Source organism: Bactrocera neohumeralis, chromosome 5, assembly GCF_024586455.1.
Source record: "Bactrocera neohumeralis isolate Rockhampton chromosome 5, APGP_CSIRO_Bneo_wtdbg2-racon-allhic-juicebox.fasta_v2, whole genome shotgun sequence".
Lineage (NCBI taxonomy): Eukaryota > Metazoa > Arthropoda > Insecta > Diptera > Tephritidae > Bactrocera > Bactrocera neohumeralis.
Window position 1 is genome coordinate 26902291 of NC_065922.1, and position 27687 is coordinate 26929977.

The window sequence follows — 27687 nt, forward strand, 5'->3', positions numbered from 1 at the left end:
TTTAGTGCTACTCTAAATTTCTAAATTTTATTTCACATAAAATAATGAAACAAATAAATTGAAAAGGACAATATTTTGGTTTTAAAATAGTTTATGAATTGGGCATGGGGGGGCGGGCGAAATAGCCAATTAATTTGTGTTTCCAATGGGTTAGTCTTCACAGGCTTATAAGCATGGATATTGACTTGACTAGCCACCTTTTTAAACGTATTTAGATTATAAACGTTATTTTTAAACTATCTTATTTTATTTTAATCGAGATTTTTTTGTAAATGTGAACATTTTTAATTCTCTGTTTATTTTTCACTTTCCAAAACTCTTCTTGCAATTGACGTTTTCAAAATCAACCTTTTTTCTCGTATATAAACTAATTTTAACCCATACCTTTAATATTGTCGTTGTTTTTTTTTTTGCTTAACCTAATATGTAATTAATGTGTACTTATATATTTTATATATGTTTTTATGATTTTAATTATTTTTGAGTATCCTCAAATATATTCTTTGAATAAAAAATTATTAAAAAATTAAATCAATCGTTAATCATGTTGAAGATAAGTACATATTTTGTCCACCGTTTATTGTTCATTATTCATCATAATCAACGTTTACTTGATCATTCATTGAACCATTGTTTGTTCACTTATTTTATCTATATATACTTTTTATATCCCAAAGAGCTTATTAAAATGTTAAGTGTGTCGATTTATCAGCATAGAACTGTCATAGTTTTTGTTGGTACATATTTATATACCAGTTTTTTCCGTACATACTTATAGAGGCGATAATCTTTGTTAGATAGGAATTTATTATCAAACAAAAAAAAGACATATGTATGTATGTGTATATGTACATACATAAATATGAATGTAAATATATACATATATACTTCTAAAAAAATATAATTTAGGTATAAAAGAGGAATTTACGTACATATGTATATATGCTAATCTCATAAATATTGATTTTTTATATACATATATGTACATATGTATATCAGGTCAGTTAAAAAGTCCTCGGCCTACCTTAGTAAAACAGATAGTTCCCTTCAAGGGTGTTACATTGATTATAGCGATCTTCCAACTTTTCGATAACATTCTTGTAGTACGATTTGTCCTTAGCTTCAAAATAGGCCTCAGTTTCGGCGATCACCTCTTCACCAAAATTTCTTCCAAATGAGCATTTTTTGAGATCTAAGAAAGAAAAATATACGCTTTGAAGAGCAATAATCGCATTGCCTAAACAAAAATGTACTCAAACATTGCATATCTTCTGTTTACTGCAAAATTGCGTTACTTAGTAATTGAGGTTAGTGTTCTCATAACTAGAATCTCAATTTAAATATTTTACACTTTTCTTATAAGTATCCACTTGCATATGTAATTAGTGCCTACGTCCGCACTTTTGGCAAATATTAACCGTAACTCGGAGATACAGTGCATTGCTGCCTACTGCTGCTTAGTCATAGTAAATAACTCGCATAAATATTTCAGCGTTCGCAATTGTTGTTGCTCACTAAAATTAAGTGATTCAGCGATTACCAACGCTTCCATTTCGCGTAAATTTAAATTTTAGAATAATATTATTCATTTTATCTTATCTTAAGTGGGTTTAAGTTAAGTGCATATGTACATATGTACGAATATGTATGTATTCATATGTAGAAGCTATGCACATCTACAATCTACAGTTAATTATATTTTTGTGACGAAACTTTAATCACCCAGTCGATAAAGAACTTATTCTTTCCCCCTTTCAATCAAAGTTTTAATTAAATAATATTTTTAGTTCATTTTATTTCTGCTAAAAATGCCGATTAGAAGTTTTTTTTTAAGTCAGTTTTTTTCTCTTCCTTATGTGATTAAATTAGCACGAATAGTAATCTAATCATGTTTTATCACACCGTCCTCAATAAGTAATACAAAATTTAATCTCATTGATTTACATCTCTAAAATAGGTAGTAAATGTACACATTTCGAGTAGCTAAAGTCCGGAAAGTAATAGGACTGATTTTCTTCCGCCGCGACTGTACTTCGGAGCGTGCGCCCACCGACTGGATTCGGTAGAGAGCGTTCCTAGCTAACGAACGAGCGGCTGATCAGTTGTCTGCGAGCACCTGAATAGTCAGGATAAACATTTTCGCCCGACTTGTTTCTGTGAGTGGTGTAAGCCGAAAATGCAGCGTTCGTTAGAGCAGAGGCAGGCGATTTAATTTTTCACACAGAAACACACTCGGTAAACCTGCGACAAAGCCAAATTGATATGATCAGGCAGGCTTACACAGATGTTGCTTTAGCAAGAAGTGGTGTATTTCGGTGGCACCAGACCTTTTCGTAGTAACTTGAAGAAGTCACTGATGAAGACCGGATGAATGAGCAAGTCCAAAGTGAAAACGATGCTCATTGTCTTTTTTGATATCGAAGCCATCGTCCACCATGAATTTGTTCCACCTGGACAAACCAACAACGCCAAGTTTTACGTGAAAGTCCTTAAGAGACTCAAACGAGGGGTCAATCAGGTCCGACAAGACATCGCGGCCTATTGGAAGTTGCACCACGACAACGCCCCGGCTCACAGCGCCTTTCTTGTGAACAGCTAACTAACCAAGGCCGGCATCCCAACAGCTCAGATGTGACCCCTCCGGTCTTTTTTTTTTTGTTTCCTTGCCTGCAAAGGCTGATGAAAGGGGATCCAAGCAGCTTGCACCTCGGCTCTCAAGGCTATTCCGGAGAATGCCTTTCGTGACGCCTTCAATGCTTGGAAATCCCTCTAGCAGCACTGCATCGACGCAGAAGCTTATTTTGAAAGTTTTTAAAGAATTGTAATGATTGATTCAATAAAGTTTTTTAAAACAACTCAGCCCTATTACTTTCCGGAAAAACCCTGTATGTATTTTTGTGCGAAATTGACGCGTGCTGAGTCAAGCAATCTCTAAATTGTTTGAGAAGTTTATTTTGGTACTAATTCTTATCTTTCTAACTGCAACTGATTACAAAAGTCAAGTTAGAAAATATTGGATTTTTTTATTACGAATTCTATTTAAAGAAAAATTAGTTATATCTCTATCATATTTTACATTTTTGCGTGATACAATTCAAAAACCTTTCCGAAGTTTCACACCCAATATATTTACCTATGGGGAACTAAGTGCCGGCTGATTTATGCACATACATACATATTCATTCGTAAATGCGCACATAATTCTTATAAAATATTGTATAAACAAATTCATTTTGACGGATGGCAAATCGTGGCCCACTCGCTTGTGCATCCACTTATTTATTTAATAACAACCATAATTGATTGGACCGGATTGCATATTCATATGTACACACCGTGTGCACTCATATAGATATTGTATGGCATATAGCCGCTCAACAATTGCATTAACGTAATTGAAAATGACAACAAAAGATTAAGACTTCTATTATTAATATGAAATACTTATGGCTTAGCTTAGTTCGGTAAATGTTCCCTGGCTGATTGATGGTGCCATTAAGTTGTGGCGTTCGAGATTTTTGTATATAAACTTGATTTAAATTTCATAAATACTAAACATGTTTAAGGCTCTCGGATATTTCTGCTTCCCTTAGATATCAGCATATCTAATAAAACCTTGGAGCTTCCAAGTGTAGCCAGGAGTGGAGATCTTCCTCTTCCTCTGTTTACCCTGGCGGGTACTGCATTGAAAACTCTAAGAGCTGGCGTGCTTTCATCTATTCGGACGACATGACCTAGCCAACGTAGCTGCTTCTCTTAATTCGCTGAACTATAAAAAAAATCGTCGTATATCTCGTACAGCTCATCGTTCCATCGACTGCGGTATTCTCCGTTGCCAATGCATAAAGAACCATAAATCTTCCGCAGAACCTTTCTCTCGAAAGCTTTTAATGCCGACTCATCAGTTGTTCTCCATGTCCAAGCCTCAACACCATATAACAAGATGGAGATGATGAGTGACATGTAAACTTTGGTCTTTGTTCGGCGACAGAGTACTTTATTTCTCAATTGTCTACTCAATTCGAAGTAGCACCTGTTGACAACCGTTATTCTACGTTGGATTTCGAGGCTGACGTTGTTGGTGTTGATGCTGGTTCCAAGATAGACGAAATTATCGAGGACTTCGAAGTTATGAATGTCAACAGTGACGTGGGGTCCAAGTCGCGAGTGCGATGATTGTTTGTTTGATGACAGGAAATTTCGTCTTGCCCTCGTTCACTACCAGACAGATTTGCTTCGCTTGCATATCCAGTCTGGAGACGACAAAACGCGGTTGTTAAGGCCAATGTTATCAAAATCATCGGCGTACGCCAGAAGTTGTACACTCTTGTAGAAGATTTTACCTACTCTATTCAGCTCTGCAGCCTGAAATTATTTTCTCCAGCAGTAGATTGAAGAAGTCGCACGATATGGATTCGCCTTGTCTGAAACATCGTTCGGTATCGATCCCAACGTCAGCTAACACAGACGTATCAGTTTTGCGGGGATACCAAACTCAGACATGGCGGCATAAAGCAGCTCCCTTTCGCGCCGTCAAAAGCAGCGTTGAAATCGTCAAAGAGGTGGTGTGTGTCGATCCTCTTTTCACGTGTATTTTCCAAGATTTGGCGTATGGTGAATATCTGATCAGTTGTTGATTTTACAGGCCTGATGTCACACTGATATGGTCCCATCACTTTGTTGACGGTGAGCTTTAATTGGTGGGCAGATTGTGGGGTCTCTCTTTTTGTGGATTGGAACACTTAAATTCCAATCGTCGGGCATACTTTCGTCCGACAATATTCTACAAAGAAGCTGATGCATACTCCGCCTCCGCCGCTTTTTGTTCTTGAGACGGGTAATTGTTATTCGAACTTCTTAATGGTCGGTCATCGATTGGTGAAACGGATTCACCACGGTGTTATGTTCTCACTGTCATTCAGCAGGCTGGAGAAGTGTCACTAGATTACCTCTGGGGATTCTATAAGATTATGCTCCGATCTTGAAACCTTCTGGCTGTGTCGGCCAGCTAGTCAAGCTCTTCGTACTCACCCATTTCGGCCTCTCTCTTTTTTGTCTGCAAATGTGTCTCGCTGCCCACTTCAACTCTCGGTATCTATCCCATCTCATACCGCACGTGTTGTGGTCGATTGTAACGTTGACTGTAACACGACACTTCCCATCGTACCAGTTGTTCTTTTGCCTTTTCTGAAAACGATTGGTTTCGTTTGTAGCTATACGTAAGGAGCTTAAAATGCCGTTCCACAGTTCTCTTATGATTAGTCGGTGATGAATGAACTTATCAGTTTTTTGATCTGATCAAAAATCGAGTTTTGGCAGGCCAAAAATGACCAAAAATGACCAAAATTGCAGTAAAATACAGTTTTTTTTTTTTTTTTAATTTTTTCAATTTTTTATTATCTTTCGATCATAAGTCATTGCACGGACACGGAACTATTCTATGTATAATAGTATGTAGATTTTGTTTTTAAATTTCATCTAATAAAAGAAGTTCGAAATCAGTGCAGTAGTGGATGATTTCTGTATAAATATAGCCTTAAAAAAGTTTTTTTAATTCCCAAAAATCGCTTTTTTAGGCTGTGTGCCTTTTAATAGTTTTAGAATTATTTTTCAGTGCACGCTAAGTCCGAGTCGACCTAGTTTTGTCGAACTTTCGGTTCCAATATTTTGTTAGATTTAATGCCTATTTATTCAGACCTTATGACGCTAATTCCTTCTTTGTATGAGTTTTTTTTTATCTATTCTAACCTATTCTATTATAATAATATGGTCATTTGATCCTTTCTAGCCTTCGATTGAAAGCTATAAAAATGCTGTACACGACTTCAAAGTTCTTAGAAGGCTATACTCAATAAGCTAGTCGAATTGGTCTTCTTCATTCCAAATTGAATGGTTAAATATCGCATGATTCGTCGTTGGTTTGTTTACATTTTTTTATATTTTCCCTTATATCTTTCAACCATCATCATTCCTTATAAAACTTTAACTCTTTAAAATTATAAATTTTCCAGTTTAAGAAGAAAAGTTTTAAAATACACTTTACTTCAAAATAACACGCTCCATCTAAACTGTTATCGTTCGCATAATTTATCGTTTATCGACTTTCAAAACAAAATTGCCGGCAGCCGTCTGGTCTAGCCCAGCCCCAGTCACTTTAATTCTCACCGCCTCAATTACTTATTAATTAAGCTCATGGGTCTAAATGCCGCGAAACGTACACGCATACATGCATACATAGCTTTATATGTGTGAGTGTATTATATTTAGTACTTCACAATAATTTTAGATAATAACTTTCGACGTACTCATAGTGCCGGTTATTAGCAAGTATGTGCGAGCAGTGTATATATGTATGTTTGTCTTCTTAATATATTAGTATAGGTAAACTGATTCATAAGCACCTGTAAATATAGTATTATACATTTTCCATCATAACAGTGCTTTCTTTATAAATCGAATTATCGTTTTATACTTTCGCTACATGAAAAAGTGCCGGTGGTTTCAATTGTGACAAAGTAAGGGTGGTTTTTAATTTCGAACCTTATAAAATTGGTTATAATTTGAACTTATTTTGGTTAAAATGGAAATTATTGTCTTATTTTTATATATTTTTTTTATTAAATTTTTATATTGACATAATTATTTTGAGTGTTGCCTGTTACATCTTCAGGTTTCTTCAAATTTTCGCAATTGCTCAGAAATCTTGGTAATTCTCATTTATATTTTAAATGCTTAAAAAAATAATTTAATAGAATTTATCTTTTTTATTGAGGTCAAATACAATCGATTAGTCAAAATTAGTATCATTGTTTGTCTATCGTTACATATCGATATTTTCTCGTTACTGATTCTGTAAAATTTAGAAAGTGAAGGTCTTTTATGATGACTATGATTATTATGTGTATATTACTCAATAAGTTTTCTAAATCTCCCTTGGTAGGGTTTAAAACTCATATTCGTTATCAAGAATCGATAACATTCGAGTTCTATTTAATGTTTTTTATAGCAACGTTAAGTGGCGCCGTTATCAGAATACCTTTCCTTTGTTGACCACTCCATGTAATATTAACATATAACTCCATAAGAATATGACCGATCAAACTTTAAAATGAGTCCCTCAGTATGAAAATCGATCTGAAATTTTTTTCTCCTGAAGAAGCTATTATAACTACCATAAGAACTGACCGATCAAACTCAAGACCTGTATGAAAAACTTTTTTACTCGGCCAGATATTTTCTTGAAATTGTTCGCATGTTATTATCCAAGGCAGCATTACAATCTCCGAACAAATGGTTGAGATCGGCCAACTATAGAATAAAGCAGCCATACAAACCGACCGATCAAAATGAAGTACTTTGTCCATATCAGCGCTATATTCTCTGAAAACTGTTTTTTATGGCTGCCTTACAATTTGGTAAAGTATTTTCCAAAATATATTATATACACACAATTTGGCAGAGCATTATTAACTAAGTCCGTTATCCGAGAAAATTGTTCGCGGATCACTATCTATAGTTGTCATGCAAACTGTTTTAATGTTTTTTTATACCATTCTATAATAAAAACATGACCTCCGACCATATTTAGTATATAAAAATGAATACAAATTAATTGAAACACTCCCACATTTCTTCACCGATCTAACCAAGTACACCTGGCAGTCGACTGTAGCGCCTTGCAGCACACTAATGCAAAACAAAACAATATTATTCCACATTGTTTACACTTGTATTTATTATTATTTTGTTGCTCTTGTTGCCGTAGCAATTGTTGGCGTTGTCGTTGTCGTTGTCGTCGAAGCTTTAGCACCCCCGGCTACTTCCTTGCTCCACATTTCTCCTTTGCAGCTATTGTTCAAATGCATGCACATATCTATAATTATGTGTATGTGTGGAAGTCTGTGTGTGTGTGCACTTTCATTTATTTAATATTATCCCATCATTTATGTAGTAGCTCCACACTCACGCCGCCAAGAAATCTTTTGTTTCGATCGTTCGGCGGCGGCGGCATTTTGCTTTGCCTTTTGTGAATGTGCGAGGCCAATCAGTTCAGTTTATCGTCGATTCTCAAGCGGAAAACTAAATTTCCTTTGTCAACTGACAAACGGCCAGAGCAGAGTGCAGCGATTGCACCAAACCGAAGAATAGCCAACCGAAAACCACCAACCGCCAAGTGCCAAGTGCTCAACAGTTCAACTCCTCAAACTTAATGTGCATTCGCAACAGATTGTGCATTGTAATATTTAAATTGAAATGAAATGAAATTCTGCTTAATAGTGTTGTGTGGGAAAATTTATAAATCGCAGAGATAAATCTCGGAATTGTTCGTTGATGAACGCGGCCGCGGCGTTGGCCTCTTATGTGCCGTTGGGAACGCAGCAAAGAAAATATGTTGTTATGCAACGCAATGATAAATCGCTGACAGAATTGTCATCGCAATTAAAAGATAAATATTGTTGTTGCTATTGCTATTGCTATAGTTCTAGTGACGCGTAGTGCAGTGTTGCATTGTGTTGTGCTTTGTGCGTTTTGTTTTGATATACATTCGGATTTAAAACGTTAAACCGCTGACGTTTGTGTGACGAAAGCACTCGATTACTAAATTCGATCATTGAAAAATCGATACATGAAAAATTCGTATTATTAATACTTTTGGGATGTTTTTTGTATTTAATTTTATTTAAAAGATGTTTCAATAGGGGTTTATATTAATGTATGTACTTTGTGACAAAAAAGTACCCAGAAATAGTAAATAAAACGCAAAATATTTAATTATTCATCAATATTTATTTTGTCGTCTTTTAATCGAGATGTAATAAACCTCCTCTTTTCATAAGCGAATTTTTTGCTTTATCTCTTCGATCGACTGAAAATGGGTTTCATTCCGAAGATTGTTGACTTGTTTGCATGTCGAATTCATAAACGCATATCTCATTGGCAGTTGTAATGCTCCTCATGAATTTGGAATCGGATCAAGCATGACTAAAGAGACCTATTTTCGGTATTCTTTTTGAAAACAATTCAGCTTTATCGGGGCGGGTCGAGCAAGAACGCGTTTCATACCCAAAATATCCATCAAAATAAATCGACCTGACTCGCGAGAGATGTCGAGCTGTCTTATCATCTCTCTAACACTTGACTGACAATTTTCAAAAACCATATCCTTTACTTTCTTAATGTTTTCATCAGTTGACAGACCTACAAACATAGCAAAATACATTTTTTTGAAATATAATTTGCCCGGGGAATATAATTACAATTTCCGGGTGCTTTTTTGTCACAATATATGTTGCTATGTATCATCTCTCCATACTGTTCACCATACAGAGTGCTCATAGCAATACAGCCGATATTGTGCTGAGTAGAATGGAACAGCTGGCTATAAGATGGTTTGGTTTGTTGGCTGTAGCGTCGATAGGAGTTTTGTACTCCTAAACGGAACACCATTAACTAAGCAGGCAGATATATTATTGAGTTTTTGTCATCATAGTCTCCACTCTATTTTCATGAGATTCAACTGATGGAACCCGTATTCTCCCTCGTTTGGCAGCTGATTGCATTTTTAGTTTATTACATTTCATTTTCCAACTTCTCCGGAAAGCTTACTAGATACTTTTCTGGAAGCACCTTCCAACATCTTTTTTATAAAACGCTATTATGTGAAGTCCGTATGAGAACTACAAAATAGTATTAATTGGATGGATGGACGGCTCATAAGTGTTTAAGCGACACTGCATATCGTAAATGAAAAGAACTGTCAAACCTTCATTGCTATTGTAAACAAGTCCTTCCCCCCTTTATGACGTCAAGGACTATTGTAGATTATGTCAAATGCACTTAAAAAGGGGACGAGGCGAAATTGTCGTAGTTCTAGGCAGTGGGTCTCAAACAAATATATAACGGTCAAACTTATGAACACTACATGCACATCGAAGGTTCTACTACCAATCTTTGTTTCCAGGCTCAGTTTACATTAGGCAGCTTTGCAATGGCAGTTTGCCATCAGTTTAGGCTGTTGCCAACGAACAGCATTCGTTTGCCAACATCCGTCCGTGCCAATTGAGAACCCCTTTCCGATATACATATGTATATGCACATATACTCAATGCACTGATATCACCGACATCGTCGCAATTGTTGGCGCGCCCACTGCGTCATTGGCGCTTTTGCCAAAGTTAGAGCGCAGAACGTCATTTTCGTTCGCAAATTTTCCTACTTTGTACGCCTTTATTGTGCGCTATAAATGACATGCTCCTATTTATTTACTTTTCTCTTCTATATAATAATTTTCTTTTATTTATCTTTTTGCAATGTGTACATTGTGAGTGATGAATAGCGACAGAGAGATAAAATCAACGAAAGCTTCGCCTGCTTGCTCGTTAGCATTTTCCTTTTGCTGCTTTTTAATAAAAATATTTGTGGTTGCACTTGAGTATGAGCAGTGGAAAATATTTGTGGGCTGATGATGATGGGGTTGCGTGCTTTAATAGGCGTCATTTGCCATAGGCGTGCAAATATGAATAAAGATAATTATACGACAAAGCGTTATGGATAAGGCGAATAAATTGGGTGGGTGTTGAAATAGTGTTCGGAATTAATTTGCCATTTTGACGTGTTCGACTTTAAGGATTTTTTTGACGTTATGACAACTAGCTTTAGTTCGCAAAAGCAATTTTTTTTATTACTAACCGCACTTTAACATCTGATCAAATTTGAACCGGACTAGCGAAAAACTACATTATCACGTAATTTAATATATTATCGCCTTCGCAATAGGTCCCTGAGCCAAAACAACATAACAAGACTTAATCCAATTTTCCATACACTAGTCAAAAGCTTCGCCTGGGATGACTTTCAGTGCGTGTCTTCAAGAAATTTAGAATTTTTCGGTTTCGGCTCATTTTTGAAGCATCATTCGCTAGATTGTTGGTCAGTTTCGACATCATTTTCATAAACCCACTTTGGCGTCGGTTTTGCAAAAGATTCAGGATTTTTGATACGAGTCTAGCATTGACAGGCCAAAACTTTAACCAAAATGTGCTGAGTCGACCCATAAGAGATGTCAAGATTCTCTTGTTCGGCGATTTTGAAAACTGTTTCCTTACTGTTCCGTTATTACCAGAGGTGGATCGATGGACTACTCGCAAAAGTCAAGTTTTCGACGACTTCACGATCTTCATTCAGCATTTAGCTTTGTGTCAATCAAATTCTTCTATTCGTGATAAAGTCGACTTCTGTAACATTTTCAACCATTCCGTAGATGTAATTCTCTTGGAAGAATTCGTTTTTTTTTTTGGAAAGCAGTAGCTAGTCGATAGCCACTCGTTATATGCACACATTTGTTATACTGTTGTCGAATGGCAGCTATACTCGCGCTATTTAGATACGCAATAGAGCTTCATATCTCATATCTCCCTAGTATACTGGCTATAAGAACGTTGTTGACAAGGTAATGCCATGAAAATAAAGATATCTCAGTTCATCTGTGCTTCTTATAACTGGCAGGGCGGGAGGAGAAATATATTTGTCTTCGCTGTTGCTGATTGACTGAAAGGATTAAGATGTAGGAAATAAATCTGTACATTGACATTGCGGTGGGAATTTTCAACCCTCTTCGCGAAAAGTAAACAGGGTAATGAACCTATTAAAAATTCACGTATTCAGATTTGTGAAAGCTTGTGAAATTATAGCTAAATATGTTTGTATATGAAATTTTTCTCATGCCATGACTCATATGTTTTTCACCCACACACTTTTTGTCAAGTTCAATGTATTTCCGCTAAAAATATTGTAAATAAACTTGATATAGACACTGATCTTCGATGGATATTTAAACAGTTGTACATATATCTCGTGTTATGTCTTGATCATTTGAGATTTTCGGAAACGAGAAAGAATACTGTAAAAATATTTTGTTGAATTATAATTCATGCTCGCTTTTAAAGTATTTTGTATGGCAAATATACCAGAGATTACAACTCACATTGTGCCAAACGAAACGTTTATTTATACCATGTTCTAAAATTTCAATTAGCTGAAGCAATTAAGGTGTTAATTGAGACATCACCTTTAGTGTTCAAACATACTTTAATAGTTTGTCTGAAATCAAATGTCTAAAAATTCAAAATTTTTTCGTGGAAGTTTTCGTATAAGCACCATTGACAGATACAGGCATGATCAAAATTGAACCGGATTGGTCCAAATAAACTGCTCGTGCAATCCGAATCGCTAAGTATTTTTTTTCCTAGATTGGTTCAATTTCTTTTATGTTTGTGTGAAATTTGATCTCCATATGTCAATTAGTCTGTGTTTGGCAGCTGTTTGTTTACGACGTCTGGCGACTTTTACCATGCAAAGAAGAATTGAACAACGAGCTTACTGAAAATTTTGTGTTTCCAATGGAATCTCTGAGCGACAGAATCGTTGAAAATGATGCAGTTGTGTTTATGTCTATATGTCTATTTTTGAGTGGCACAAAGCATTCAGTGAAGGTCATTAGTCATCGAAAAATTGCCTGTTCTGACGATAACATCGAAAAGGTTACAGAAACAGTGCCAGAAAATCGTCATGTTGGCATCCGAAAAATAGTAGAATTTCTTAACATACTATATATTTTGGATTATTAAAGACATTTAAGTTAATGTTTTGGGTATGGCGGCGTCAATGCTAGGTTCGTACCAAAAAACATGATTGTTTTGCAAAATCGACGTCGTAAATAGGTCGCAAAAGAAATGCTTGACAACGACCCTACATTCACCATACGCAACAATAGTGGTGATGAGCCTTGAGTTTATGAATAAGACGTCGAAACTGTCCATCAATTTGTCGAATGGCACTCTAAAAATGAGCCGTAAATGAAAAACCAAAATTGTTACAGAGGGCAGCGAAGGTCATTTCAGTCGAAGCTTAAGCTTAAGCATTGGCATATATTATTCTATATATCGTCACCTAAAATGCAAAATAACGTATCATCAAAAAATTCGAAATTGAGTGCTTCATTGATTACGATCCCCTACTTCAAATTACATACATATGTCCAACATTTTAAGGTTCTGCTATCAGATATAACCCAGTTCGAACCAATATTTAAATTTTGTTTCACTTATGTTTCTTTTTATTACGTGTTTCATTCCTTCCTCTGTAAATTTCCGAAAATGTTGTTACGTTATTTTGCATTTCAGGTGACGATATGTTTTTGTCAGTCCTGGTAAAATTTGATCATATTTTATTTCTCAATTTATTTACTATTTTTGAAAAAAAAAGCTTTATAATACAAGTATACTATATGCTAAGAAGTTCGGTGTTTTTTATGAACGTGATGTTATCTTATTATTTGGCATTTTAAGTGGCAATATAAACAAATGATAATTTTATTAGTTTGATAATACCAACACCGTCAAGGCACACTCCGCTGGCAACGGACATGTGCTTCCATATAAATGCAATATTAAATTTTCTCTGATAAGCCGTTAAAATAGGGTGTGAGAACATTCCTCAGCTCGACGTTACTTCAATTTTTGTAAAATAAAATATGTATCATATATTTTATATACTATATATGCGCATAAGTACGTATTACAAATACATGATACTCGTACAATGGAGGTATTGTATTTCCAAGCAATTTGTAAAGCCATAAAATAATAACATTGTACGTGAACAATCGCGGGAGAAATAGATTTTACAATAGCCAGCAGTGACAATAAAGCAACAATATGAACAAGCATTATACACATATGTACATATATACATATATGTATATATGCATGATTGTTGAAATATATAGTATAAATAGGAGTTTTTTGCTCCTGATTTTGAGTGTCTTTCAGGTTCAATGTGTCATAAATCAAATGATTAAAACCTCATATTCATATATTTACAAGATAATACAACACCAAAATAATGTACATAGTATATACATATATATATAAATGTATGTATATGTTAATAAAAAGCATTTCTTATATTCTCTGCATGTATGTATGTATGATATACATACTTATTCGGTTTTGTTGCGCTATACATATGTATATAACCAGTTGATAACATCACACAAATTAATAAATAATTCTGCAAGAAGTCTAGCATAGTGACATTTAAGGATTTACAAGTTCACATACAAATGTATATACTTACATATATACTATGATATGCCATACATATCTGTACAAAAAAAATTTATAATCATGCTTGAGTGCAAAGACTTTAGACACTGTCTTAATTAATATACGGTTTATTTGTATAGCAATTAATTTTAATAGCATTAAATGCTGTATTTATTTGTTTCGCTTCTATTTGTTCTATTTTTATATTTAGCATCCTTAGTAATACATTTTATGTTTAAGTGATTGGTCAATATATTGCTAGGTTAAGTAAAAACAAATCATTAAATTTTTGTTGATTTTTGATAGAGCTTCTTCTCTTGATAACATCATTGCGTTTTATAAGTTTTATGACATCTTCGAAAAACTGGCGATTTTTTGAATGGGCCTTTTTCAAGCAAGAGCACACTTAGAGCCTTGACTTTGTCTCCTACCGAGTGATCCGTGTTAAAAAAATGCTTTGCACTCCTATTAAACGATTTTCGATGCTTGACAGTGGATTGTTTATAAGAATATGAAGCGCAAGAGATCACGGTCTAAACAGGATGAAATAGCTCAAGCCACTTCGAAACCCGATAGTCACCAAAAACGGTTATGTCGTCAGTTTGGTGGGATTTCAGAAGGGTCGTTTATTTTGAGCTTTTGCCGAACAATACCACGATTAAACGTGAAATGTATTGTGATTAGCTGGGCAAATTGAGTGATGTACGCATATAGAAGGGTCCAGAATTGATCAATAGAAAATTTGTAGTGTTCCACTGAGATAAATAATGCGAGACCTCATACAAGTTTGAGGACTTCTCAAAAGTCTTTGCATCTTAAATACGATGTGCTAACACCATATTCTCCGGTTGCTTTGTGAAAAGCTGGTGGTGTTCTAAGACGTTATGTACCTGTATCCCTTTGACCGCTTCGACAGCTATACCGGTTTTCAATAAATCCTGTGCTTGCTTTGTAAATGTCACGTTGGAATATGTGAGTGATGAAATGATTTGATTGAAATGATCCAGAATTTGAAGTCAGAGTATTTTGTCTATACGACAAATTAATAATTTAGGGGAGAAATTAAGCAGGATGATGTGATATTTCGAAAAACTTATCAAAACGACATATCGAATTAAAATACATTCGAAAACCAGGACCTTGTTTTGTGCTCCAATATAAACAGATAGACTGACAAGAGAATCTTTCATATCGTGTCGTTTCTATGAGCGGATACACTCTCAGTTTTTGAATTATTACTTTTCCTAGTCACAGTCTACAACTTTGCTTCCGCCGTTTTTTTTTTTTTTTTTTTTTTTGTAAATTTAAGGCTTTATTGTATAAAAACGGTCCAAAAGTGTTTTCCCTTATTCCCTCAAAAAGCAATGCTTAATTAACACACGAAATGCTTTATGATCCATTTTTTTGTAAACTAACACAAGTTGCTTTACAAAAATTCTATATTTTTTTAATACCTAATAGAAATCATATAGATGGTAGTAGTAGAGTAATAGTATTATCTATGTATGTATGTGTCAGCCTCAGTAAAGCGTGGACGGGTCCTCAGCCGCACTTTTCTTGGAATTAAAAAAGAAAAGCAAAATTTCCCGCAAATGTCGAGAATTCGGCTCAAAAAGTGACATTTTAAGTTGAGAATAAGTTTGGGATGCAAGCAGATCTGTACAAATATTTTGTTGGGTAAATGTTGACACAAATGTCCAAGATCGATATAAAACGATTTAATCGACCAGTGCTTGACCCTAGAGACATCTATTGAAAAACGGCGGAAGCAAAGTTGTAGACCTATACATATTTATGTTTGATTTCTAACAAATTATTAACCTCATTTATATGAAGTACTGTTTTAGCCATCTGCCGGTCATTAATTTTGTTGGATGTTTGCCAAACTAAAAGCAAGAACTTGCAAGTCATCGAATGTGATCTGTAGAGTAATCTCTTAATATTGCACAAGGTGATACACATATGTATGTATATACATATATGTACACACGATTTCGTACCTTTTATATTGATCCAATTTTGTAAACAAAACATTAAATTTAAATACATATATGTATGTATATGTTCATTTGTATGTATGTATAAGTATAGCCAAACATACCTTTGTTGTCTCTCAGTTTAGCGTGTGGTTAATAATTGCGCCGTGACCATGACAAAGGAAGATGGTCTTTATTTATTGCATATAAATACATATTTTTCCCAACAGGTGAAATTAACATTAGGGTATTCCTAATTTCAATTTTTTTTATTACGAAGTTGAAGTCAATGATTTTGTGTTTAGAATGTGAATTACATATTACTTGCCTGTAGTTTGACCTTCGTAGAGAAATTTTATAAATCAGTGCCGTTCAAAAATTTCTCGTAAACTGATCAGCTGTATGAAAAATGTTTGTTATCCAATTTTTTACCATACTCTTTGAATGTATACGATTTTCCCCCTTAGTGAGTGTAAAATGTAACAGCTAAATTCTAGTTTAAGTCTAAATTTTGAAACATATGCTAAGGGCCATTTTCTCAGTGTCTGGTTAGCAGCTATCTGTCAGTTAAGTTCTGTTTAACTTAACCAAGGCTGGTTCTTTCGGTAAAGAACCTTTTTTTTAATCAGAACTTAACTGACAGATTGCTTCTAACGAGATATAGAGAAAACGGCCCTAAAATATATACCAGTGTATACCACCCTTATGTCCACTTAACACCTTCGTGTCTGTTCAAACACTTATTTATATTTTGGCGCCGCATTGTTATTCTCATTGCTTTGTCATTAAAGAGCAGCAGATGTGTACTCGCACTGACTAGGCAAAATGCTCGTATAAATCGCAAATTCATTGTGCAGTCAATTACCTTTGAATGTGAATTCTTTGCATTGTCTAATTCACAAATCGTTTGTTGACTTATTGACATATAGTACCTACAGCACAATGTGTTTATTTGCTAGGTGTGTTTGAACATTAGGGTGGGAATGTGGATTTTTTTTACAAATTTTCGTTCAAACTCGAGTTTAAGCTTTAGTGTTCAATGAGTTGCTTAACTAAAACTGACTTTAACTATCAAAAAGCCAACAGCAAATTCAATGTACCATATTTTAACTTACTTAAAGTCGTAGAGGTCCTGGACTTTAAGTAAGTTCATCTGCTTCTAACATCGAGTTTGAACAACATAACCACCGAATTAATATTTTAGAATTTAAGACAGATGAATTTATAACTACTATATACGATACGAATCATATTTTGTCCATCATATACATAAATACTCACCGGGTTTCAATGAAGTTCTATTAAAAATTTTAGCATATTCGGTTCCGTAAATAAATACAACATTCATAATATCAATGGACGTTGAAGTATATGTAGGGCGTTTTTTTAAAGACAATTTCTTAGCAATTGCTGCGAACCAATGATCTATAGTTCGTTAAAAGTGGAGATAAAATCACCATTACTGTCAAAGTCAGTCCGGAAGATTCGCGGGTTTTGGTTTTTTTTGTAGTGAATAGATTAGCAGATGGTTGCTACTAGAAAATATTTCTGACATAATCATGTCAAGAAAGAGATCTTTCAATAGGCCTTCCATCTTGTATGATTTGACATCTTTCCTTCTTTATTAGCGTAGACTCCGCTTACGCGGTTATAGTCGAGTTTACAACAGCGAGCCAGTCTTTTTTTCTTTCCCAAACGTTGTCAGGTCCACCTGGTCTTTCCAACGAAGTGGGGGTTTTCCTCTATCTTTGCTTCCCCCGGCGGGTACGGCGTCGAATAATTTCAGAGCCGCTGTCTCTTAATTCGCTGAACTACATATGTCACTGACGTCGTATATCTCATACTGCTCATCATTCCACCGAATGCGGTATTCGGCGTGGCCAATGCTCACAGGAGCATAAATCTTTTGCAGAAACTTTCTTTCGATAACTCGTAACGTCGATTCATCAGATGTTGTCATCGTCCATGCCTCTGCACTATATAGGGGGACGGGGATGATGAGTGACTTTTATAATTTGGTCGTTATACCAACTATTTGTAGTGATAAATCGTGTTGTGCTTTGAAAAAATATAGAAATCCGGATCGACAGGAATTTTTTAAGACGTTACATTGTTATAAAAAATAAAATATTTGATTCAAACTTTTTATAATTTCAAGTATACATACAAATGTATTTTACAAAGATGTTTTGTAAATTTCAAAGGAAAATATTCAAAACTCTGCCGGCAGTCATTCGATAAAGTGCTTCCGCGTAGAGTTTTAAGTGACTATTGCTGACCTCGAGCGCGCACCTTTTCAAGGCTGTATATCCAAAACTATTAATATTTAGAAAAATATTCTTGAGATGCTGTAGAGTTAAATAAGGCCATAATATAATCGATTTTTTTGAAGTTGCGAAATCTATGTAACCACTTCATTGACTCAGTCGCGGTGATCATATGCATGTTAGAAATTCTGATCAAATATTAAATGCAATAAAATTTGCAAAGTTGAAGTTATATACCCAGAAAACCCCTATGTATATGGATCAGTACATACCACAAATTTCTCAATTTTATGCAACCATATTTTATAATTAATTCCGTTATAAATAGATAGTTTATTTTGTATTTACATATACACTACCCGTACATGTGGGTGTTTTTAATTCGATATTTATACCATAAATTTATATTTAGCGCACAAATGCATATGAAATATAAATATTTATTTCGAATCACTATTGCACTTAAATATATCTAAATATATCTATTTTCTATAAAATAAGACACTTGAATCTTTTTCCCAATTTCATTAGGGTTCTATTTAATTTATTAATACACTTGTGAATATTGAAAATTTATTGAATAGAAATTTACTCATTTAAAAATTAATGTTTGGGATGCCGGCAATGATCGACCGATCGTTGCGATATTTTAATTTACAGATAGAGATTATGCGGTTGAGGTCAATGTCTTCATAGAACTGATAAAGCCTGTCATTCTATATTCAAAGATATTCATTAAGGTTTACAAATCTTTCGAAAATTTTTTTTTAATCAAAAAATTAAGTTTTTGAACAATGTAATGATGTTATAAAAACTCTCGATGGTGCCAAAAAAATTTTAAATTTTTAAATTAAAAATTTTTCTTAAAAAATTCTGTGCGGGAAGTTTAAAAAATGTAACTATGTAGGAGCGGATTGAAATGCGCCAAAAATAAAATGTCTAAATAGTTTTATATACTATCTATTATATGTATTTTCAAATTAATATTGTTCCAAAAACTTAGTTTCCCAACAAATATAAGAAATTTGTGGTATTTTTGGGTAAATTATTTATTTTTAATTTTATTTCGATTACTATTTGACAACATTGATTTCAATAGATATCTTATAAGTAGATAAACATTAGCACTCTGGCAACATTTGTTTAGCGAAGTAAGGCAAACAACGATAAATAAATAATAAAAACGAAAATTGCAAAGTAAAAAACATCAGCTGATATAAATAAACAAAAGATAAAATGAAAAGGCAATAGCAACACAATTTTCAAAGCAAAGTCAAACAAATGTGAATTCGTGTAAAATTGTTTACGATAAATATCTATATTTACTTGCCGAACGTCATAGGAAAATATAAATAATAAGTCAAGATAGACTTTCAAAATAGATTTTATTTTTGCTGCAAATTAATTTTTAATCTGTTCCCGACGACGGTTGACATTTCGAAAATTTCACTTCATTTCGGTTTCTCTTCAGAATCAACAAGCTGCAAAAATTTAAAATATAATAAATAATAACAAATTTTACATGAATTATTGTGCCTTAACCTAAATTCTCGTTTGTTGCATAAGTGAAAATCAATTAAACATAAGAAATAGCTGTATACTATACAACAACAACTAGTGAAAAACGTTAATATTAATATAAATAATAAAGATGAGTCTACGCGGTGTACACGCACTGGATTCCACCGATTCGATTGATATACCGGAGCCGCGCATCAGTCGTTACCCCTTTGTGACTACGCATCGAGTTATGCGGTCTATATCGGGACCCGGAGCCCTAACGCCCAGTATGTTTTCTTAGCTTGTAAATTATATTTAAAATTTTTCTCTCACCTTCATATTCTTCAATGTTTTTTACTTTACTTCATCAATTCCTAGCATTTAGTGTATCTTTTTCGGGTAGTTATATTCTACAAAGACTAGCGATTATCATAAAGCATTTAACAAAAGTTATATTATCAAAAGCAAGTTGGCTGCCCATACATGTTTAAAAACATATGTATGTATGTATATATGTTTAATAAAACTTACTTATCAATTGCTGTCTTATCAGTTGTGACAGTCGCTGATCACAAACATTAAAGCTAAAAATTCCATAATTTACAGCAAATAAAATAAATGAAATTGGCAATTTGAAAACAAACCTTGCTACTCTCGTTTTCGTAATTACACTAGGGTGGTTTGATTATTCGCGTACTAAAATTTTCTTATATTTTGTTACCGTTAATTGAGGAATATACAAAGAAAAATTAAAAATTATGATTTTATATTATTATTATTATATAATACCTTATGCCTCTTCGTTTTCCGTGTTATCCGCGCTTTTGGTGATTTCCTTTAATAATCAGCTATTTATTTTGGATTAATCTGGATTTCCTTGATCCCATAGTGACTATGGCATAGTCCATATTCATTATGACCCCCGAAAAAGTATCTGGTGCTGAGGCAGATTTTTCCCCAAAATTATGCAAAAATCAAAAGAATAACAACTATAGATAAAAATAGCCAATGACCGCCTTCCCCAAAAAGTCGTTTTCTACACTTTAGCGTGACTAATTAATAGAAATTATTATCAAAAATCGTTTTCCTTCAATCATTATATGTGACCTGGTCTACGAAAAAGCCCCCTTTTGTCAAAAAAAAAGAACACTTAATGAGATAACGAGAAACTGACGATTATTTTTAACAGCTTTTCCCCAGAAAACTAGTTTTCGCACGTCAGCCCCCTTTTCGTAGACCAGGTCACATATATAAAAATATTTCTAAGAAGGTTCTCAAATTTCATTGATGGCTTGTGTGGCATTTTTCCCTTTTTTATACAAGCGAATTTCTTCATTATTTTCACTCATTTTTGAACAGCTGTAACTTTTTTTCAACTTCTCCGAATTTAATTTTTTTTGTTTAAATGAAGCTTAAAATCTCATTTTTCCAACACTATGTAGTATGACACAATGTAATAGGTAGCACTGGAGATATAGCGACTAGCCAATATATTTTAACCTCCCTTTTAAGTCATAGGTCTAGAATCCGCAAGAACCCTCTCCTTGATTCTCTCTATTTTTTTCTTTAATTTTTATGGAAAATAACTTAGTTTTATAATTAAAATAGGAACTTTTCTTCAACTCTGATGCAATATTGATTTTTAATGTAACGATTTGATATGATGTGATATCATTTAATTTGCAAAGATATGATGTGATTTCATGTGGTTTGTTGGATGTGCCAGTATATGTACTTTGTGAAATGAAAATATTTAAAGATGATTTGATATAATGATAAAAAATAATTGATAAGAGAAGATTGGATTTTTATTTTGATCACGTGATAATGTTTTGTTTTGATATGATGCGATGCGGTATGATGTGTTATGGTAGATCGTACGTGGGGAATTCTTGAAATTATGATCAAATGATATGAATGAATTAAGATGTGTAGATGCATGTTTTAAATGTGCTTATTTGATATGATCTGATCTGCACATTATCTGTTATATTTTTATGTAATTTGTGTTATAATGAGATGTAATCTTTGATATGACGCGACTTGATTTAAATATTAATCACGTGTTGTGATTGGTTAGATGATATGATGTAATTCGATAGATGTGATGTGACATTATTTGTTTTAATATTTGTTTTATTCAGTGAAAAGAGGAAGTAATAATGATGAAAAAATATTTATTTTTTAGTATTGTATGATGTAATTATGCGATTATTATTGGATGTGCATGGATTTTTGTGTTGATGACGTGATATGCTATGATTTGATTGGTTTTTGCGATGATATAATGAGAGTGATATCATCATGCAGCGACGTGACGTGTGCTGATTTGACGCTGTGATTTGATTGGTTTTTGCGATGATATGACTATACCATGTCATAGTATAATGAGAGTGATATCAATCGTTTAATGGAGCGATGTGACATGTGACGTGATATAATGTTATAAATTGGATATGTACATTGTGATGAATAGTTATATTGATTGTGATATCACACTATTGAAGCCTAAATATGTTGAGTTGTTGTATTGAGATATGATATGACACGTTATATGATATGATTTGAGGCGATGCTCTCACAAAATTAGATGGCTTAGATATTGCTTGAAATTGCAATTAAAATTGATGTTTAGTGGTTTTGTATTAAAAAAAGTGTGTCACGTGTCTTATACTATTCTGAAATTCTTCTTCTCACACAATTATTTAATTTAGTATCATATCTTACTATGTCGAAGTGATATAATTTTATTTGACATGAAGCTGTGATTTGATACGAAGTGATGTGTGTTATGTTTATAGGTCATAAGTATGACAAATGATATTTTTTTGTAAAAAATTAAGGCATTTTTATTTTATTCTATAATTTTAATTTCATTAACTGCTGAGAGCTTAGGACATAACATTAGGACAATAATACAATTTCGATTATTATATAAAAATTAAGTTACAATAGTATTTTCACTAAAAGTATTGCAGATATTCATTGAATATATTTAATTTCGATTTCTATTCCTATTATTATTTATTCTGATTTCTAAAATATTTTCCATAATCTTCAAAAACCTAAACACGGCTTTGATTAAACTTGCGCTCCAAAAATAGGCACACTAGGTCAATAGAACCATAGGCAGATTATAAATATACAGTTTGTTTACCCGAGCGCATTTCAGTCTCTTTCAACTGTCCAATTGTCTATCACGCCGGCTTATCACTCGAAATCATCTGCCTAACAGCAAAATGCACTGGAAATAGAACACACTACTCACTTTGTAGAGATTTTGTATGGAACCAAATTAAGTTGTTTTGTTCGTAAAAAGAGACGTATTAGTTACTTTCGGTTTTCAAATCGATCAGCAGCTTCATAGAGCTTGGTATATTTCCAAATGAATTTCAATCGAATGGATTCGACACATCGCCTGCTGGTCGATGCCAAACTTTTCGGCTTCCCGATTCAAGGTGAGCGGCTATGCAGGCGACCGTACACACATTGAAGTCGACTGTCAAAGTTTAACGGTGAAAATTAATTAATGAAAAAAGAAAAATAGTTGATTGATGTTAGGATAGCGTTCTTAAAGGTGTCCTATTTCGTTTTACAACTAACGCTTGGTAACCAATTACCAGCACCACGACCCACCACGCCGCCGGGCCAACATTAGTCAAACCAACGCGAAAGTTGAGAACACAATGCGAGAAAACAAAACAAAAAGACCAGCTACCAAATAAAGCAAAAACACGCAAAATAGTTGTGTTGTGTACTTTTGCCAGCGTGCGAGGTAATGCCTGTGTAATACTTAATAGTGCCACCACATTGCCGTCAGAGACGTCAGAGCCGTCGGTAGTAGTGATATATTGATTTTCATGCCAAATGTGGGCTCTCCGCTTGTAGCTTCGTACCCTCGTGTGCAGCTTTGCCCGCAGCGCCATTAATTTGAGTGTTGGCTTTAATGGCGCTCGCTGGTGAGGGGTGAGAAAACTAGGCCAACAACAATTGTGGCAGTAATGAGCTGCAAAAGTACTTAGATTACTCGTATCAACTGGGTGTTGATCAAACACAGCTGCAGGATGCGTTGATTACAGCCAACGGTCCTTTGCACTAATTAAGATGCAGAGCCGCAGGAGGCAGGCACAAGCTTCGAATTACTGCGGTAGCTTTGAGCTTTAATTTCCTCTTTTAACTCACATAAATACACTTTGTTCATTATATAGATACTTCATTTATTTACTCATCAACCACTTTTTTTCGTTTCAGGATCGGATTCGCCCACCTCCACCGCAGCGGCACGTCTATCGAAGACACCTGTACCCGGTGAAGTTTCCGAAGATGGACTTCCGAATGAAATTTCCGCACCATATGAGGTACCACAATTCCCTATCGAACAAATTGAGAAGAAATTACAAATCCAACGGCAATTAAATGAGGCAATACCCTCGAGGTGAGTGTCATTGTGCATTATAATAGTTTGAGGATGTGCGATAAGCTTTTGCGATTTAAAAAATGAAATACATATGTGGTGAAAGCCTTGTAGTATTTCTATACCATGATTAGAGATTTGCATATCGGCTTTAAATTCATTATAATAATTACTCTGTGGCGTTATTTCAATATCAGCCTAAATGTAAGCCACGGGATTTTTAAGCTATTAAGGGTAATTATATTCACTTGGTACTTTTGAATTTTTGAATGCATTTTGAGCAGTATTTAAGGGAGAAATTATTTCTCCTGGACTGATAACTGTAACTTTATAGTGAAGTGACTTTCGATGTTGACAAAGAGAACGTTTTAGAGAAAAGCATACAACTCTCATGCATCGACCGCCAAAATCGGGACAAATTTGGTGCTAAAATGAGCTCTTATCTATAGTTAAAAGGGTGATAAGAAATGCTCTATATTTGAAAGTATCAAAACAAAAGAAAAAACACAACTTAGCTATGCTCGAAGAGAAACAAGATTACATTTTCCATTGGAGCGCAAGATCGGAAAATCTGATTGGCGCTACGTTGTCTTTTCAGATGGAAATAGTCTGATGGTATGTGCGAACTGCAATTTTTTAATACTAATATGAATGAAAGCACGAATAAAAAAGTAGTGGAAACTGCTTTTCTCCATTTTAAAAATTTGTTTGGAACTATGCACGAAACGTTAAAGCACCGATTTAACTGACCGGGTGTTTAAGACTCATATTGATGGGCAAAACCGCAATTTTATGCAATAATCGCCATACTCTCTAGACATCCATATAATCGAAAACGTGTGGGGATAGTTGGTTCGAAAACTTACGAATCTGGCTGACAATATTCCACTAATTTGAATCGCCACCCAATCAGATCTTTGACATTATTTTTCAACAATGCGAGATCGACTAATTATGTGCTAAACTGATGAAGCGCAGTGTAATAGGTCAATTGAAAAGTCCCCAGCCTACCATAGTAAAACACATTTTTTTTCAAAATTAATTATTTTATTCAACGTACGTTCCCTTCAAAGGTGATACGCTGATTATAGCGTAGTACGATTACCTTTTGCTTCAAAATAGACCTCATTCACGGCGATCAGATCTTCTCTTTGGAGTAAAATTATGAAGCCATGTTTCTCATGGCCAAATATTTGTGAGTTGTTCAGTTGATACCTTTAGAGTGCCTGCTATCTCGAAAAACTTCACTTTACGGTCATCCAAAATAATTTTGTAGAGTCTTGATGTTTTTGTCTCGGTAAAAACATCTTCTGGGCGTTCGGTCTTCGGTGCTCATTTCACTACGTCTAAAGTTAACATACCAATCCTTATTTGATTGATTTCCCTGGTGCAGAGTCAAAATAATATTGATCAATGCAAACCTTGGCGTCAACAGCATTTTTCCCCTAAAAAGCTATGCTTTATTAACACACGAAATTCATTTTATCCACTTTTTTTCAAAAAAAACAAAGGTTGTTTCACTCAAAATGATATAATACTCAAACTAATCATCCGACAGCTGTCAAATTTATACACGCGCTTTTTGAAAGTTAGGTCAAACTAAAAATCATATGGATTTAATTCTAGTAGCCCATCTATGTGCCATGACGGAGACTTTTCAATTGACCTTTTATATGCACCTTCTATTTAAAAATTACATTCAATGTACGGAAGGCATATAGGTATTATTCTTGCCAATTATTCATTGAACTGTTTGCATTAGAGTCAAGATTTTGTAATTTATACGATAATTTGTTAAACTAATTGACATACAGGCACATAGACAATTAATGTCTTTCATTACATTTCCTCTATGGGAACAGTTTGATTAAATGCATAAACATTTTGGATTACAGACGTTTCCAAGCGATTGTGCTGTCATATGTCTTTTATTTATTGCGTAAAGGGAATACTTGTATATTCGACTTTTAATCTGCGAAAGATCTTGTGTCAATTAAGAAAGAATTATGCGTTATAAATTTTTTTGATTGTGTCGCTAACGGATAATCATTTTCAAGAATTAACCCAAAAGGAATTAACTTTGTAGGTTTAAAAAATTAAGAGAAATACGTTTCTTAATACGACGTCTGCGCAAATTTATCTTTTTTAAATCTTTAAAGGCATAAAAATGTATGGTATAGCATCCATCCCAAAATATTGCTCTTTATACGGAACATTACCTTTTCATTAGTGTAGATTTTTGCAACTATCTAAAACCAGAGAATGAAAATAACATCTAATCGAAATTGACTTGGACTGTAAAAAAAAAAAAAATCGACTAAACTTTTTTTAACGCCTTTAAATTAGGCTCTTTAGCCAATACTGGCATGCCAACGCTTAATCCAATTTTCTATACACTTATTTAAACCCTGTTGTTGTTATTGTAGCGACAGAATTCTGCCGGGTTGACAGTCCTTGGCGGGTAAAAACTCCGGATCCGTTCCGGTTGCGAAGACCCGACTGCCGTAGGAAAGGTTGTTAGAACCCTCGGCTGGAGTACCTTCAGTGATTTTTTTTCGTTTCTACTCATTTTTGGCGTGTTACTCGCTAGATTGTTGGACAGATTCGACATCATATTTATAATCCCATGTGTCATAACCAGTAATGATACATTTGATGAATGTGTAGGGTCCTCATGGTCCAACTTTTTTTCTTGCAAAATATTCGGATCTGACACGCTTCATACCCAAACCATTAACCTAAATGTCTTGAGTCGATCCATAAGAAATGTTGACATCTTTTGTTAGCTCTTTAATGAAAACTGTTGATTTTGAAGCGCTGTTTCATTTACTTTTTCGACGTTGTCGGCATTAACATAGGTAGATGGGCGACAAGGCAAGTTTTCGATGACTTCACGACCTTTTTGCAATGCTTTGTGTCGCCCAAATATTCCCCAAAGCTTTTCTATAGCCTTTTTTAGCGGTTCCGTAGACGTGATTCCATTGGAAACATAAATTTCAAGCAAACTCGTTGTTCAATTCCATGGAAAAAATGCCAAACAATCACACACCAATTGACATATGAGGATTAAAGTCCAAAGTTGTACCGATCTGGAAGGAAATTTTGTATCCTGTTGCTTTCAGTGCTCCATTTAAGGTTCAGTCCGAATCAAATTTTATCAGATGCCAGATTTCTTCATCTAATGATTCTTTGTAACAGTAAAATATTTGAGATATTAAAATATAAAACGTTACATCTTGTCATTGAACAAATTGTAAGCCTTCAGTTATCAAAAACTTAACTTTTTTGACGATGATCGGAATACGAATCGAATTTAGGCCATATGCAATGACAGTATGCTCCTCTAACCCATATATAGTACTTTGATGTCTGGCATTATCAATTCTGAAATTTCGAAAAATACGTATTATACACTATGTATTGCA

General features: G+C 34.2%; 1 protein-coding gene across 5 annotated transcripts in view; it reads left to right on the forward strand.

The window, feature by feature from the left end:
- Positions 1–27687, forward strand: part of LOC126758844 (AMP deaminase 2) — a 48159-nt gene that overhangs the window by 2208 nt on the left and 18264 nt on the right. Inside the window, exons 1-3 of one of the 5 annotated variants that reach the window (XM_050473256.1) lie at positions 8037–8236; positions 19820–20135; positions 24100–24283. In XM_050473256.1, coding sequence (XP_050329213.1) covers positions 20000–20135; positions 24100–24283 — 320 coding nt within the window. In that variant the 5' untranslated portion in view covers positions 8037–8236; positions 19820–19999. Of the gene's footprint in view, positions 1–8036; positions 8237–19819; positions 20136–23233; positions 23307–24099; positions 24284–27687 lie in introns of those variants that run through there. The other 4 variants (XM_050473247.1, XM_050473249.1, XM_050473250.1 and 1 more) reach the window with 4 other exon arrangements.